At 45.1% G+C, this 14424-nt stretch overlaps 1 protein-coding gene across 1 annotated transcript in view; it reads left to right on the top strand.

Annotated features, from left to right (window-relative positions):
* The window catches only part of GFRA2 (GDNF family receptor alpha 2), a 77085-nt gene extending 63610 nt beyond the window's left edge, over positions 1 to 13475 (top strand). Inside the window, exons 8-9 of the mRNA XM_049770705.1 lie at positions 11526 to 11579; positions 12174 to 13475. Of these exons, the coding sequence (XP_049626662.1) occupies positions 11526 to 11579; positions 12174 to 12296 (177 nt within the window). The 3' untranslated portion in view covers positions 12297 to 13475. The remainder of the gene's footprint in view (positions 1 to 11525; positions 11580 to 12173) is intronic.
* Positions 13476 to 14424: the final 949 nt, after the last annotated feature.

Genomic DNA, 14424 nt, shown 5'->3' with positions numbered 1-14424 from the left:
TGTGAATTGTCTACCTGCCTCATGTAATGAGCTGTGTACCTCTTGTCCACACACCTACTCAGAGAGCCATGCCACACCACGGACATGACTGGTTAATGTACAGTGAGATTTCAGATCTCTGACTCTAATACCTATGATGGTCATTTGTCTGTCCATCCACCTATATGCCTGTCCATCCATTAGGCCATCCTTCCATTTATCCATTTACTACCTCAACCCTTCTATCAACCCAACCACCTATCTTCCTATCTGCCCTCTGTCTCCCTCTCTATCTACCCACCCATCCATCTCACTTACCCAGACACCAGCTCATCAACTCCCCATCTTTCATCAATTCACCAACACACCAACTCCTTACTCCATCCTTATCCATCTTCCCATCTACCTTTCATTCATTCATTCATTCATCCATGTATCCATCTAACCATCTACTTTTCACCTGCCCATTCATGCATCCTGTGTCTAATGTGTGCCAAGTTTTCTATGAGATGCTAGTAAGGCATTAGTGTATGAGGCTGACAGAAGTCTGCATGTTTGTAGTCCTGTGGTCTTGTGGAAAGTCAGACAATTCATTAAGCATCTGATAGACTCTGATCTGAGCCATGAAGGGCTCTTGTGGCATATGGAGGCCTATCAATGAGCTCTCCACATGACTTTTCTGCTGATCTACCCTCAAACTTTTACAGCAATTGTTATAGTAGCTCCCCTCTATTTTTATTTATGTGCATTACATTTCTATTAATAATAATCTTATGCATATATTTCTCCAGCATCACAGCTACTACCAATTTGCCCAATTTCCTAAAGACCCCTCCTGTCTACTACTTCCCACCTTCAGGGAATTTCAGCTCTTTGAACCAACTCTAGTTCTATTGCCTGAGGCCATTTGTTGCTTTTTTACTATCTATATTCATAACCTTTATTTTTAGAAGGCTTGTTCTAGTTCTAGTTAGGTATATCTTCGCACACGCGTGCGCATGTGCGCGCGCACACACACACACCTAGTGCAGACCAACAGTGAGTGCACAAGAGAAGGACAGTATGGTTATGAACGGTGTTTCAGAGGAGTTATATTGACAGGAAGGCTGGACTGAAGTATAATTTTAGGGGGAACAGCTGTAGGGGAGGTAGAGAGTGAAGCAACAGTGGGTAGTCACTGGGCACTCATGTGAGATGAGTAAGAGAAATCTGGAATGCAGATGACTGTAGGTGACAATATCATGTACCTGAGATTTGCTAAAAGGGCAGGCCTTTGGTGTTTTCACCCCAGAGGGAAAGGTGAAGGTGTGAAGTAATGGTTCCAGATCTGTTGATTTATTGATTGCTCGTGTATTCTATTTTTTTCTTTGAGTTTTTAGGTTTTTGGGCCACACTCAGCAGCGCTCAGGCAGTCCTCTTGTCTCTGTGCTCAGAAATCACTCTTGGCAGTCTCGGGAGAACTCTGGGATGCTGGGGTTCGAATCTGGGCTGGCCACATGCAAGACAAATGCCCTATTTGCTGTATATCACTCTGGTCCCCTTCTGTATATTCTTATGGTTCATCTTGCACTTCTATTGGTTCATTGTATACTTACTTATGTAGTTTGATAGTTAATTAAAATTTCAATAAAGCTAAGAGAATAAAGTGGGCATTCAAAGTGCAAGGAGGATCTATATCAGCCTGAGACTGGCATCACTCATTGTGCTGTGGGTGCAGCCACTGACTGCTGGGGGTCAGACTCGATGACCTGCTGAGTGTCATGCTCTGTGGGTTCTCCTGCATCAGGACTTCCAAGAACCCTTGTGTCAAATTTCTCCAGAGGTACTTCTAAGCATGTTGCTCCTTATTAGGTCACTCTTAGACTTGGGTGAGGAGCTGTATCACCCATATACCAGTGTGTATAAGAGGCTGTTTTCTTCTTATACCAGTTATACCTGCATGGCTTCCTGGCACAAGCTGGGCAAACACAGTCACCAGTTCAGTTTCAGGTTAAGATGACAACTTGATCAGGATGGGCACCTGTAGGGTGACCATGCTCTGGTGTGTGCATATGTTCTCTTCAGTATTCCAATGCTTTTGGGGAGAGACTGACTCTGTAGCACTAATGACCTCTCCCGGATTCCGTCTATGGGAACAGCCTCTTCACAGGCCCTAGGGTCAGCCACATCTCTTTCCCTTAGCAGTTGGTGGAAGGGACTGATCAGCACCCTGACCCTACCAGCTTGTCTGTTGACCTGCTGGGGTGACTCCCAGAGTTCGTGTGCTATCTTTGTGGAGGCTGATGTGCATGAAAGTGCCCAGAGAAACTGAGGCATACTCCAGGGGCTGTGGAGGCTGCTTGACAGGGTGTTCTTGGGGCCAGATATGCCTACCCAGATGACTTCACCACCAGGGTTAGCTATCTGGCAGAGAGGGAAGTGTGCACACCACAGGGTTCCACTATCTTTTTTTTTTTTTTTTTTTTTTTGGTTTTTGGGCCACACCGGTGACGCTCAGGGGTTACTCCTGGCTATGTGCTCAGAAGTTGCTCCTGGCTTCTTGGGGGACCATATGGGATGCCGGGGGATCGAACCGCGGTCCGTCCCAGGCTAGCGCAGGCAAGGCAGGCACCTTACCTCCAGCGCCACCGCCCGGCCCCAGGGTTCCACTATCTTAATACCTTTACTCCTCACTGTAGGGGAAGGACCCTGTACCTGCCTTGCCTGCATGAACCCCAGAGAGGTTACATGCACTGTCTGTATGTACTGTCTGTTGTCCCTTTAAAAATTATTTTCTTATTAAATCACCATAAGGTAGAGTTAAAATGGTTGATGGTTGAGTTGCAATCATACTATGTTCCAATATCCATCCATTCACCAGTGTTCATTTCCCACCGTTGATTTCCCCAGTTTCCCTCCTGTCCTCATCTTGCCTCTTTAGCATACAATTTTCTTTTTCATTAAAATATTTTTATTAGTTTATTTGAACACCATGGTTTACATAGTTTCTTATAAGACATTTGTTTCTGGCATTCCATGTTCCAACACCAATCCTACCACCAGTATAAAATTCCCTCCACCATTGTCCCCATAGTCCCACCCACCCAAGCCTGTCCCCTTGGCAAGCATGAAATAATTTACTTTATATTGATTGTTTGCAACTAAGTGGTAATGAAATTATAAAAACTTTAGCAAAAGGTAATATGTGAAAATGATTATATTTCACAATGGGGTTATAAAGTAATTGAATATTTTTTTTTTTTTTTTTTTTTTTTGTGGTTTTTGGGTCACACCCGGCAGTGCTCAGGGGTTATTCCTGGCTCCAGGCTCAGAAGTTGCTCCTGGCAGGCACGGGAGGACCATATATGGGACGCCGGGATTCGAACCGATGACCTCCTGCATGAGAGGCAAACGCCTTACCTCCATGCTATCTCTCCGGCCCCAAGTAATTGAATATTTACTAAGCTTTTTATTGCTAGCTGGTCATTCTGTTAATTTTGTTTGTTTAACCTTGGATGGCTTCCATGCTACTTAGAGGTCTATTTTCATGTGTTCCTACTGGGGTGTCAGTATTGAAAAATTAGGAGATATAATGTAGATACATATGTGGTGAAGTACTTCAGAAATTCCAGGTTCTGTGGCTGACATAGCAACAGCTGTCAGACTAGTGACTGGCTGCCAGAGCTTCTGGAAGTATGGGAGGGTGGTCAGAGGCTGCCTGCTTTTCCTCTGAAAAGAAACTGTTTTTGTTTCTTCAGTTTCTGGGAAAATCCTGAAAAGGATTGGCAGTAGATCTTCTTTAAAGGTTTGAGAAAACTCACTAGTGAATCCATCTGGACTTGCACTTGGGTAGTGCAAGTTTTTTTGTTTACTATGTTGATTTTTTTTTGAAGGGATAGGTCTTCTCAGATGTTCCAGATTCTCTTGTTTCACGACACAGCTGTTCTTCGAGTAATCTGATGATCTTTGAATTTCTGTGGTGTCAGTTGTGATGTCCCCCTTTCTGTTTCTGATTCAATTTATCAGGGACTTTTCTCTTTCTTTGTGAATCTTGCTAGTGGTTTGTCATGTACTATTTATATTTTTCTTATTTTATGTTTATGTTATATATAAATATATACACATAATATTTATATTATTTCTTATTTATATTTTCAAAGAACCAGCTCTTAGTTTTATTAATCTTTTGTATATATTTTTTGATTTTCAATCATTAATTTCTGCTTTGTTTCACTAATTTCTTATTCCTACCTGCTTTCCTTTTGTTGGGCATTTTTCAGTTTAAGTTGTGTTAAGACCACTTATATGGCCTTTTCTTCTTTTATGATGCATAGCTAAGAACTTTTCTCTCAACATTGTTTTTGCTATGTTCAAGAGGTTCTGGTAATTTTTTTATTTTTTTCTTTCTGGTTTTTGGGCCACACCCGGTGACTCTCAGGGGTTACTCCTGGCTATGAGCTCAGAAATCTCGCCTGGCTCGGGGAACATATGGGATGACGGGATTGAACCGCGGTTCATTCTAGGTTGGCCGCATGCAAGGCAATGCCCTACTGCTTGCGCTACTGCTCCAGCCCCAGTTCTGGTAATTTTTATCCTTATTAGCATTTGTTCCCAGAAATCTTTTGATTTTTTTTAATTTCTTCTCTGACTCACTAGTTGTTCAGTAATGAACTATTTAGTTTCAAGACATTTGCTCTGTTAATCTATTTCCATTTGTGATTAACTTCTATTTTTAGTGCATCATGGTATGCCAGGATAATTAATATGATTTTTTTGGTTTTTTTTGGGGTGGCCACACCTGGTGATGCTCAGGGATTACTCCTGGCTATGTGCTCGGAAATCGTTCCTGGCTTGGGGGACCATATGGGGATAGAACCACAGTCCATCCTAGGCTAGTGCCTGCAAGGCAGATGCCTTACAGCTTGTGCCACCGCTCCGGCCCCGATTTGTATGATTTCTATCCTCTTAAGAGACTTTTTGAAGGTGTATTTTGTATCCCAGCAAAATGTCCCATGTATAGTAAGAGAATGTCTCATGTATAGTAAAGAAAAATGTGAATTTGGCTTTTTGAGGATGAAAATCTCTCTCTCTCTCTCTCTCTCTCTATCTATCTATCTATCTATCTATCTATCTATCTATCTATCTATCTATCTATCTATCTATCTATCAATCTATCATTTATCTGCTAAGTCCCTCTCTTCCATGTCTTGCTTCAAAGTCAGTATTTCCTTACTGAACTTTATTTAGTCTAGTTGATCTATTGAGAGGTGATAGAGTGGAGCTAAAATTTCCTACTACTATTGTCTTGTTATCTTCAAGTCTATTAGTAGATGTTTTAAGTATTTTGCTAGTCCCTCACTAGGTATATATATGTTTAGGGGTATAAATTCTTCATGATGTATGTGAAAATGATGTACAGCCTAAGAAATGACCTTTGTGGTCTCTTATAACCTTTTTATTTAAAAAAAATTTTTTTTGGTCTTTGGGCCACACCTGGTGATGCTCAGGGGTTACTCCTGTCTATGCACTCAGAAATTGCTTCTGGTTTGGGAGACCATATGGGATGCCAGGGGATCAAATTGCTCTGTCCTAAGTCAGCCACATGCAAGGCAAATGCCCCTACTACTGCGCTGCTACTCTGGCCCCATAAACTTTTTATTTTATTTTATTTTTTTTTGTTTTTGGGCCACACCTGGTGATGGTAAGAGATTACTCCTGGCTATGTGTTCAGAAGTCGCTCCTGGTTTGGGAGACCATATGGGACTCCAGGGATCGAACTGAGGTCCATCCTGGATCAGCTTCATACAAGGCAAACACCCTATTATTGCGCTATCACTCTGGCCCCTCTTATAACTTTTTTAAACTTGAAATCTATGTCATATAATCTTAGTATGGCCACCTCAGTCTTTTTGAGGGTGATGCTTGTTTGAATAATTGTCTTTTAATAGTTGACTTTGAGTTTTTGACTGTTCTAATGTTTCTTGCAGGCAGAAGAATGTTGGGTTCAGTTTTTTAACCCATCTTGACACTGTGTCTTTTTTTTTTTTTTTTGGTTTTTGGGCCACACCCGGCGCTGCTCAGGTGTTACTCCTGACTGTCTGCTCAGAAATAGCTCCTGGCAGGCACGGGGGACCATATGGTACACTGGGATTCAAACCAACCACCTTTGGTCCTGGATTGACTGCTTGCAAGGCAAACACCGCTGTGCTATCTCTCCGGGCCCGACACTGTGTCTTTTAATTGGTGTGTTTATTCCATTGACATTAAGAGAGATAATTGTCATGTACTTCTGTGCCATCTTTTCTGTGTTTGTGGGGTTCACCTTATCTTAAAGTAGTTCTTGTAAAGATGGTTTCAAGTCTATAAAGATCCTGAGATTGTGTTTGTTTCTTTAAACAGCTTGGCTAAAGTCTTCTTGATGAAACATTTATTTCAGTAATTTTTTTCACTATATTTCACCACTCTCCTAGGTTTCAGATGGTTTACATTGGTAAATCTGTTGGAAATTGTAAGGGAGCTCTTATGTATATAATTTCCCTTTTTGATCTTTCTGCTTCATGTATTCTGAAATAGTTTTCATCATTCTCATTAGGATAAGTCTTTGGGACTTTTTTTGTTTTGTTTTGTTTTTGGGTCACACCCAGTGATACTCAGGGGTTACTCCTGACTATGCACACAGAAATCACTCCTGGCTTGGGGGACAACATGGGATGATGGGGATTGAACTGCGGTTCGTCCTGGTCAACCTCTGCGCCACCACTCTGGCCCCTCTTGGGGCCTTTTTATTTAGGTCTCTTTTAGTGGGTACTCTTCAGGGACTTTTTATTAGGTTTCTTTTAGTTGGTACTCTTCAGGCCTTCACATGTGGCTGCTTGCACTATTCAGCTCTGGGAACTTCTCTGTAATGATATCTTTGACTATTGCTTCTTGATAGGGATTGTTATTTTTTAAATTAATATCTTTATTAAACACCTTGATTACACATATGATTATAGTTGGGTTTCAGCCATGTAAAGAACTCCCGCCTTCACCAGTGCAACATTCCCATCACCAATTGTCTTATTGGCCCTCTGGGACCCCAGTGATTCTTATATTTTTCCTCTTTATTCATCCTAATGTTCTCTTGTTAGCTATTCATTTATTTGAAGGCCTTTTCCATTTACTGTTATTGCCTGGAGGTTTTATGCTCTTCATCTTTGAGCTCAGTGATTCTGTCCTCAGCAGTTTTTAATTTGCTAGTTGTTACTTTCGGTGACCATTTTGCTTACCAAGTTTTTTACTTTTGTCATTTCTGTTTATAGTTTTCTCATTTTGTAATCATATTTTCTTGTGATTTAATATATTGGCAGTCTGTCCCATTAAACATCCTAAGTATTTCCTTAAAGATTATATAAAGGGTTAGTACTGATTGGGACTTCAGAGTTACAATCTTTCTCCACTACTTGTGAGGTTCTGTGCTGCTTTACCATAGATCCTTTTGTAGTCTGGAGATGTGTCTTTCCTACTTCACTGTCAGCATCTTCCCCACTGCCAGGGAGGTCTCTGTGGAGCTTTGTGGCAGTGGTGGTTATCTTGAGACTGTAGGCTGCCTACTTGGGAAGTCTCTATGTGTGACCTCTGACCTGTGGCTGTCATGCCATAGGTTCTGGTTGTTCAGTCTCATGGGGTCTCCACCGAAGATTCCTGCAGTGCATCCACTTGGAGAGCCTTGTATTGTCTGGTGTCCTTTAGTCTTTCCAATTCTTGCTCATATGTCCTGTCTGGCAGTTCCGCCTATGTGGTACTCTGGAATGGAGATGAGTCTGTGGTATCCCCAATCTTTCTCCTTGGCCCTGTTAGTGTACATAATGTGTTTTTAATACAAGTATACACACATATATGCAGATACATGTATACACATGCTTTAGATCCTGTGTAGGTAGAGGCTTGCTCACAATGTTAGCAATGCTCTGTGCTCCCAGGAATGGGCTGAAATAAGATAAAGTAGAAGCATTGTAGTTCAGCTACATACTGCTGCTCAGCTTGGAAAAATGGAGAGAAGTGAGTTTGGGGAGAGATGGAATTAAGGTGGTATGGGCATGGGAATTCAGGGAAAGACAAAGAGGCTCTGCCCTGCAAATGTAGGGCCACCCTTTTGAATAAAGTACTGATATACATTTTAGGACCTTCTCAGTGCTTCTGGGGCCCAGGTTCTTCAGTGGTACCCAGTGTGGTGGTTCATTGATGGCAACAGAATGAATGCCAGGCATGAGCTTCAGCCTTGAAGCCATCCCTGAGCTCATAGGAAGGTTGAAACATGGATTCTCTCATTTGTGTGTATCACTCATCACTAAGGCAAAGCTCCCTTAATGACTGTCTGGCTTTCCACAATCAGTGTGGCCTGAAACAGTAAAGACTGAGATGCCTGGAGAGTGCAGAGCACTGGCATGCCGTGATGGAAGGTGGGAGAAGCTGGCAAGCGAAATGGAGTGAGTTGTGGATGCCCTGGACAATACAAGTGGCAATGGAGAGTGACCAAGGGAATATCTGACATCAATGAGTGGTGGTGCTGGGATGAAGGACTGGGGGCAGGAACACAGGAGATCCTTTTGACAGGGAGGTGGTGGGAGATAAGAAAACAGGTTTGAACCTGGGGGCGGGGTGCAAGGCATGGAGGAGGGGAGGTGTGTGTAGGAGTAGACAAACAGTGACACTGAATCTGGAAGTTCAAATATGGCACAGGACCCTGGAGAGCTGAAGGGTACTGTGGAGGTTTGCGGAGAACACAGGAAGGTTTCCAAGGGAGCCTGCTAGGGAGTGGATGGGAGATGGAGCCCAAAGCAGGCAGGAGGAGATAATAACCTTTCACTTGCTGAGGGACACTTTTGGAAGAACAGTCATACTTTTTATTCACTCTCTTGATATTGGGGTCCTGGAGTCCCTGCATAGGGGTCTTCCAATTTTTAGGGCTCACAGTGGTTTTAGTCCTTGCCTCCACGTATGAGAGGTTCAGACTCAAACCCAGCAACACCCTTATTGCTACCCTAGTCCAGGAAAGGTGAGAAGGCAGATACTAAGGGCATCCTTGGAGTTTTTCATCAGGGGACAGACTGAGAACTTGGGAAAATGTGGTCTGTTTCTTCTGGTATGGAGGTGACTGAGAATACTTCTCATTAAGGTGGCTCCAGAACTTTTATTGCTTTTATTTTTTTATTGCTTGGTGAACCAGAGGATTAGAATTTCCTTTGAGGAAGGCTGGGGCTTGGCATTAGGTGGTTGGTATTTTCTCTACATATATCCCCATGTGCCCCTTGCAGGAAAGATCAGTGATGGCCACCCCCTTTTTGTTTGTATGGCAAGACTGGGTATGGAGTTCCAGGTTTGTCTGGGGGGTTGGTTTCTGCAGCTTTTCCTGTCTGCCCTATGCTTTCTGTAGGTTAGGAAGGTATTCAGTACTTTACTTTCTGGTGAATGGGCAGCTCCTGGATTTCTCTTATCCTTGTTCCAACTTGCAGCCCCACTCTGGTCCCCAAATTTCCTTAGAGCCCTATGGGAAAAGATAGTGTTTGGGTGAGTGCGGGCTGGTAGGCTCCATGATGCTGGTTCCCATTTCTGTGAGCTCAATGACTGTGAGATATATGACATTGGCTCCATACCTGTGGACTCTTGAGTACAGACTCAGTGACTGTGAGATCTATGACTCTGGGTTCCATGATTATGGACTCTATGACTATGGGATCCATGACTGTATGATCATGGGCTCTGACTGATGACTCCATGAATGGGCTCCATCACTGGATGCCACGACCACAAGGCTCCATGATTATGAACTCATGTCTATGGGCTCCATGACTGTTGACTTAATGACTGTGGGTTCTGTAAATGGGTTCTATGACTATGGGCTCAGTAATTGTGGGCTCTATGACAATGGACTGCATGTGCATCCTTGCTGTGTCTTCTTCACTCTCCTGTTACTGTCCCCTTGTCTCTGGTGGGTGCTCCTTTTGACAGAGGATACTGAGAGTTCTGGGCCTCCTTTCTCTCTCTTAGGGGACATCCTCAGATCTATTTTTTCTCTGGGCCTAGTACTAACTTTGTGGGCTTCTCCTTGTGTGGTTAACCTGGAAACTACCACCAAGAGCTAGCAGGTATGGCCCACGTTATACAAGAGGCTTTTTGTATGAACAGACTGAGAGGTCGTCTTTAGGTTTTTCAAGAACTTTACTGATTTTCAAGTAAAGAGCAACTTTGTGTGTAACTCCAACATATGGAGCACATGAAAGCAGGGCTGATCTCACAGTCACAGGGGTTGCTTGTGAGTTACCTAAATTAGTAAGTGCTATGGGGATGGGGCCCCTGGAAGAAAACATAGATACTGAGATGTTCTGGAGCATCTGGGTCATAGGGGCTAAGGGAATGGGACATGGTGTCTCAGGAGCCTGGCTTCAGGAACAAGTAGTTTCTTGGGGGAGGTAATTGGAGGGGCATTCAGATAGAAGACAGTGGTGATGGCACAACCTTTGAGAAGGAGTAGGCAGAGGCCCCCAAAGATTTTGTGGAAGCTGCACATGCTCTTGTTTTGGGATGGGAGGGGAGGCATGTCATGGTTGGATCTTGTTCCCTGGAGCCCGAGTGCTGTGGTCCTGAACAGACTTTTCCTTGTTTCCTTCTGATCAAACTCACTCTGCACACAGCCACAGCTCCATGTGGCAGTGGCTCTGCTCTGCTCCTGGCGGGGACTGCAGTGGGACAGCTGGGGCCTTGTTTAGCTGACCAGATGCCTTGGGCAGTTGATTGCCTGTGAAGGCCCAGGGATTATTATACTCTTGGCCAAGACTAGTGATTTAGACTGCACTTCTTGGGTTTCCCATTGGCATCTAGTGGCCAGAGCTTTTCCACAAGTGCTTTGGGAAATTGAGGTCACCTGAGGCAAGGAAAGAAACACCAGGTCCTTTATCTGGTTCTCATGGATCACTATGATGTGCACAAAGGACCACTTTCTCCATCCATGTCCTCTACGTTTGCATCCAAGTGGTCAGCCTGGAGTTTGAGACCCCTGAGTCATCACCAAGTTAAACTTCATGTGGTACTGACTCCACATACCTGTTAAGGGTGGTGCGGTCAACACCTGGTCCTGATGACTGATGTCTCCCTCCAGAGTTCCTCCTTTTGTGGGAGCTGACACTGAGTGCCATTCTGATCTGTGGCATGCATACATTAATTCACTGACATATTCATCCATTCATGCATGTGACTAGAAAGACATTTCCTGGGTTGGACCCTGCTCAACGTGAGGAAACACAGGCAGTCCCCGCCTTCTTGAGAGTAGCACTGTGTCTGGAACAGCGTGTAGCTGTTTTCTGACTATTGTGCTATAGTTGGAAAGCAGCATTGGCACCATCTGCAGCTCCCAGGAGACACAGTGCTGAGGGTGTTGCCTGGTGCCAGGTGTCCTTGTGCTGCATGTGATGGAACCAATGCTCCTCCCTTATGCCTGGTACCATGGTACGGGCAGGGCATGGGGTGTCTGTGCTCTTCCCAACTGTGAACAACTGTGACTATCCTGAGCTGCACTTTCTCCTTTACAGGAGCAGGAGCTGAAGGCCAATAACTCCAAAGAGTTTAGCTTGTGCTTCACAGAGGTGAGTAAGGACTTGGGTTAGATATTTCAGGATGTCAGTCTGGGGTGGGAGTATGGGGTATGTATCCATATGCTCTGCTGGGGAGGAAGATGGGTACACAGAGCCCTGGGCTTGGGTCACAAGAGAAAAGGGATTATTTGAGCGGAGCCCCCTGCCCTGTCCCTGCTTTGGGATCGGGGTGTGGGGGGAGGGCAGAAAAGGTCTCTGCATCTTCAAAGGAGCGCCCCAGGACTAGGAATGCTAGACCATGCATGGAATAGGCTTGTTAGCTGAGAGGGAAGTGAGTAAGAGTTTGCAGGAGCCAAGAGCCAGATGTGCAGGAAGAACTCATATATTAGGAATGGGGCTTTCTTTACTTCTTAGAGTTCTGTGTACTCCTACCTTGGCAGTGCCAGTCCTAAGGAGGATTGTCCTGGGGACTGCTGTCCTGGGGACTTCTGCCCAGCTTCCCATTTAGCAGAACTCAGCCCAGGTCCAGGCCTGGCTTTGCCCTTTGCATGGAATGTCCCCCAGGGCCTTCTTTCAGCTTGGCCATAGCCCTGTTGACTTGCATGATTTTTGTCTTTGTTTCTGCCTCTCTTGACTGGGCTACAGCTCACAACCAACACCATCCCAGGGAGTAACAAGGTGATCAGACCGAACTTAGGCCACCTCAGGGTCCAACCATCGGCTGCGTTGACTGCTGTGGCTCTCCTAATGCTGAAGCTCGCCTTGTAGGCTCTGGGACCTGTGACGGAGTTTTCTGGAATCTGCGTGGACAAGAAATGGAAACTCCTGACAATATGGAAATATACACAGACATACATACCTTGCAAAAAAAAGTTTTTTTCCTACCTTGTCTTCAAAACTGTCTCCTCCTAGGTTTCTTCTCTGGAGAAGTTTTTTCTAAACCAAGCAGACTAGCAGGCAGGTCCACCCAAGAGCTGGCCCTGAGATCTGGCCAGAAAGTCACATGTTGAGGAGGCAGTCAGAAGGCTCTAGAAACACCCTTCAATTTCTCCTTGGTGTTTTTGTCTCTGGACCCTGCTGATAAGAGTCCTGGATGAAACCCCTACAGCTATGGGGAATGGAGGTTGTGCCTGAAGTGGCTTGGGCAGGACAGCTACACTGCTGATTTAGATCCCTGGCCATTCCTTCTCAGGCTTCTGGCAAGTCCAGCAGAGTGCAGGGCTATGGAACCGCATGGCCTCTGCCTTTAGCATCTTCTGGACCCCTTTAAGAGGGAACTTCTGCTGTCCTCCTCCTCTGCCCCAGGAGGGTCTGTGTCTGGCTGAGTCAGGGGGCTCAGTGTTCATCCCCTGACTAACATGGGTGGGATCTGGGCCAGTGGGGGGAGGTTTGGGAGCTCAGCCACCTAGGAGATCCCCTATGGGGAAGGGAACGCAGCTTGGGCACCACCTCCAGATGCTGCCTCTTCCCTTGGGGCAAAGTGAAAAGATCCTTGTGGTCTCTTCGGTTTCTCTGGGTCCATTTGGGGGTGTTCCATTGTGGGAAGGGGCTGTTGAGAGGGACAGCACAGACACGCACAGGCTCCCACCTCAGATGTCTCTTCCCCTTTCCCTGTCTCTCTCCTTCACTGCTGTCCCCTCGTTTCGGAGATGTACACCCCTATATGTACATAACAAGGCTCCTCAGCATATATGTATATACACATTCATATACATATATCACGTGCTTTCCCCTTTATTTCCTTTTTTAAGAAACAAAATGATCAAAATACCTGACAGATGAGCGAAAAAGTATTATTGTAAAGTTTATTTTTTTTAATAATGTTGTTTATAGCGGGAAAACAGACTTGCCCCTGTGTTCCTGCCCTGTTGGCTGACCGGGCTGTGGAAGGGGGTTCTGATCTGTGTTCATGCTCAGCCAAGGTTTCAATAAATATAATAGGACACAGTCTGCTGTCTGAGTTTTGGGGTGTGCCTGTGCCCATTTTGTTTCTGGCCCATAGCTGTATGTGTACTTATTGCAACGGGCCTCCTGGATACTTGTGGGTGGGTGGGGAGAGAGAAGGGGGGAGAGAGAGAGAATGAGAGAGAATGAGAGAGAGAGTGTGTGTGTGTGTGCCTCCTGTGACATGTCCTTGTTGAGGGGGATTTCATGTGGGGATTTGTCTGGTCCTGTCACTTGGTTGGAATTCCCCTTACCAATCAGTGCCATTGCCAGAAGGGAGGGGGTGGGGGGGAGAGAGAGAGAGAGAGAGAGAGAGAAGAAGGAGGAGGAGAAGAAAGAGAAGAGAAGAGAAGAGAAGAGAAGAGAAGAGAAGAAAAAATGTGTGTGTTTCCTGTGACATGTCCTGTTGGGGGGATTTCATGTGGGGATTTTTCTGGCCCTGTCACTTGGTTGGAATTCCTCTTCCCATCAGTGTCATTGCCTAGTGTCCCCACTCAGAAGGGAATGGCTCTGGTCACATGTGGGTGGCTCTGAGGGGTCTAGGGTACCTGATAAGAATCTAGGCTTTTCTTGAGTTTGGTGTGGAGGCAATACCTAGTCTCCTGAGTTACCCCTGGGAAGAGAGAATTGGAGGTTTAACAGTCTTAGCCCTAGAGAGCAAGACCTCCTTTTGGTCTCCTCATCTCTCCTTTTTCTCCACTTGCTACTCAGATTTCACTGGGACACTGGCTTCCTGTCTTTTCTGTCACCTCAGAGAGCACCAGCAGAAGCCTTCTGTCTGGGCATTTACACATGTCTGTGTGTCTTCACATGAATGTGTATGTTGCACTGGAGGGGAGGAGCCAGGGAAGACACTGGTGGACATGTCCCTTTGCACGCCTTTGGGACTTCCCATGACCCTCTCCTGTCACTTTTCATTACGTGGTTGCCCTTTTACCTCCCAGGAACATTC

The sequence above is a fragment of the Suncus etruscus genome, chromosome 3 (assembly GCF_024139225.1).
Source record: "Suncus etruscus isolate mSunEtr1 chromosome 3, mSunEtr1.pri.cur, whole genome shotgun sequence".
NCBI lineage: Eukaryota > Metazoa > Chordata > Mammalia > Eulipotyphla > Soricidae > Suncus > Suncus etruscus.
The sequence above is the reverse complement of the archived record's forward strand: the minus strand, read 5'-3'. Positions and strand labels throughout refer to the sequence as shown.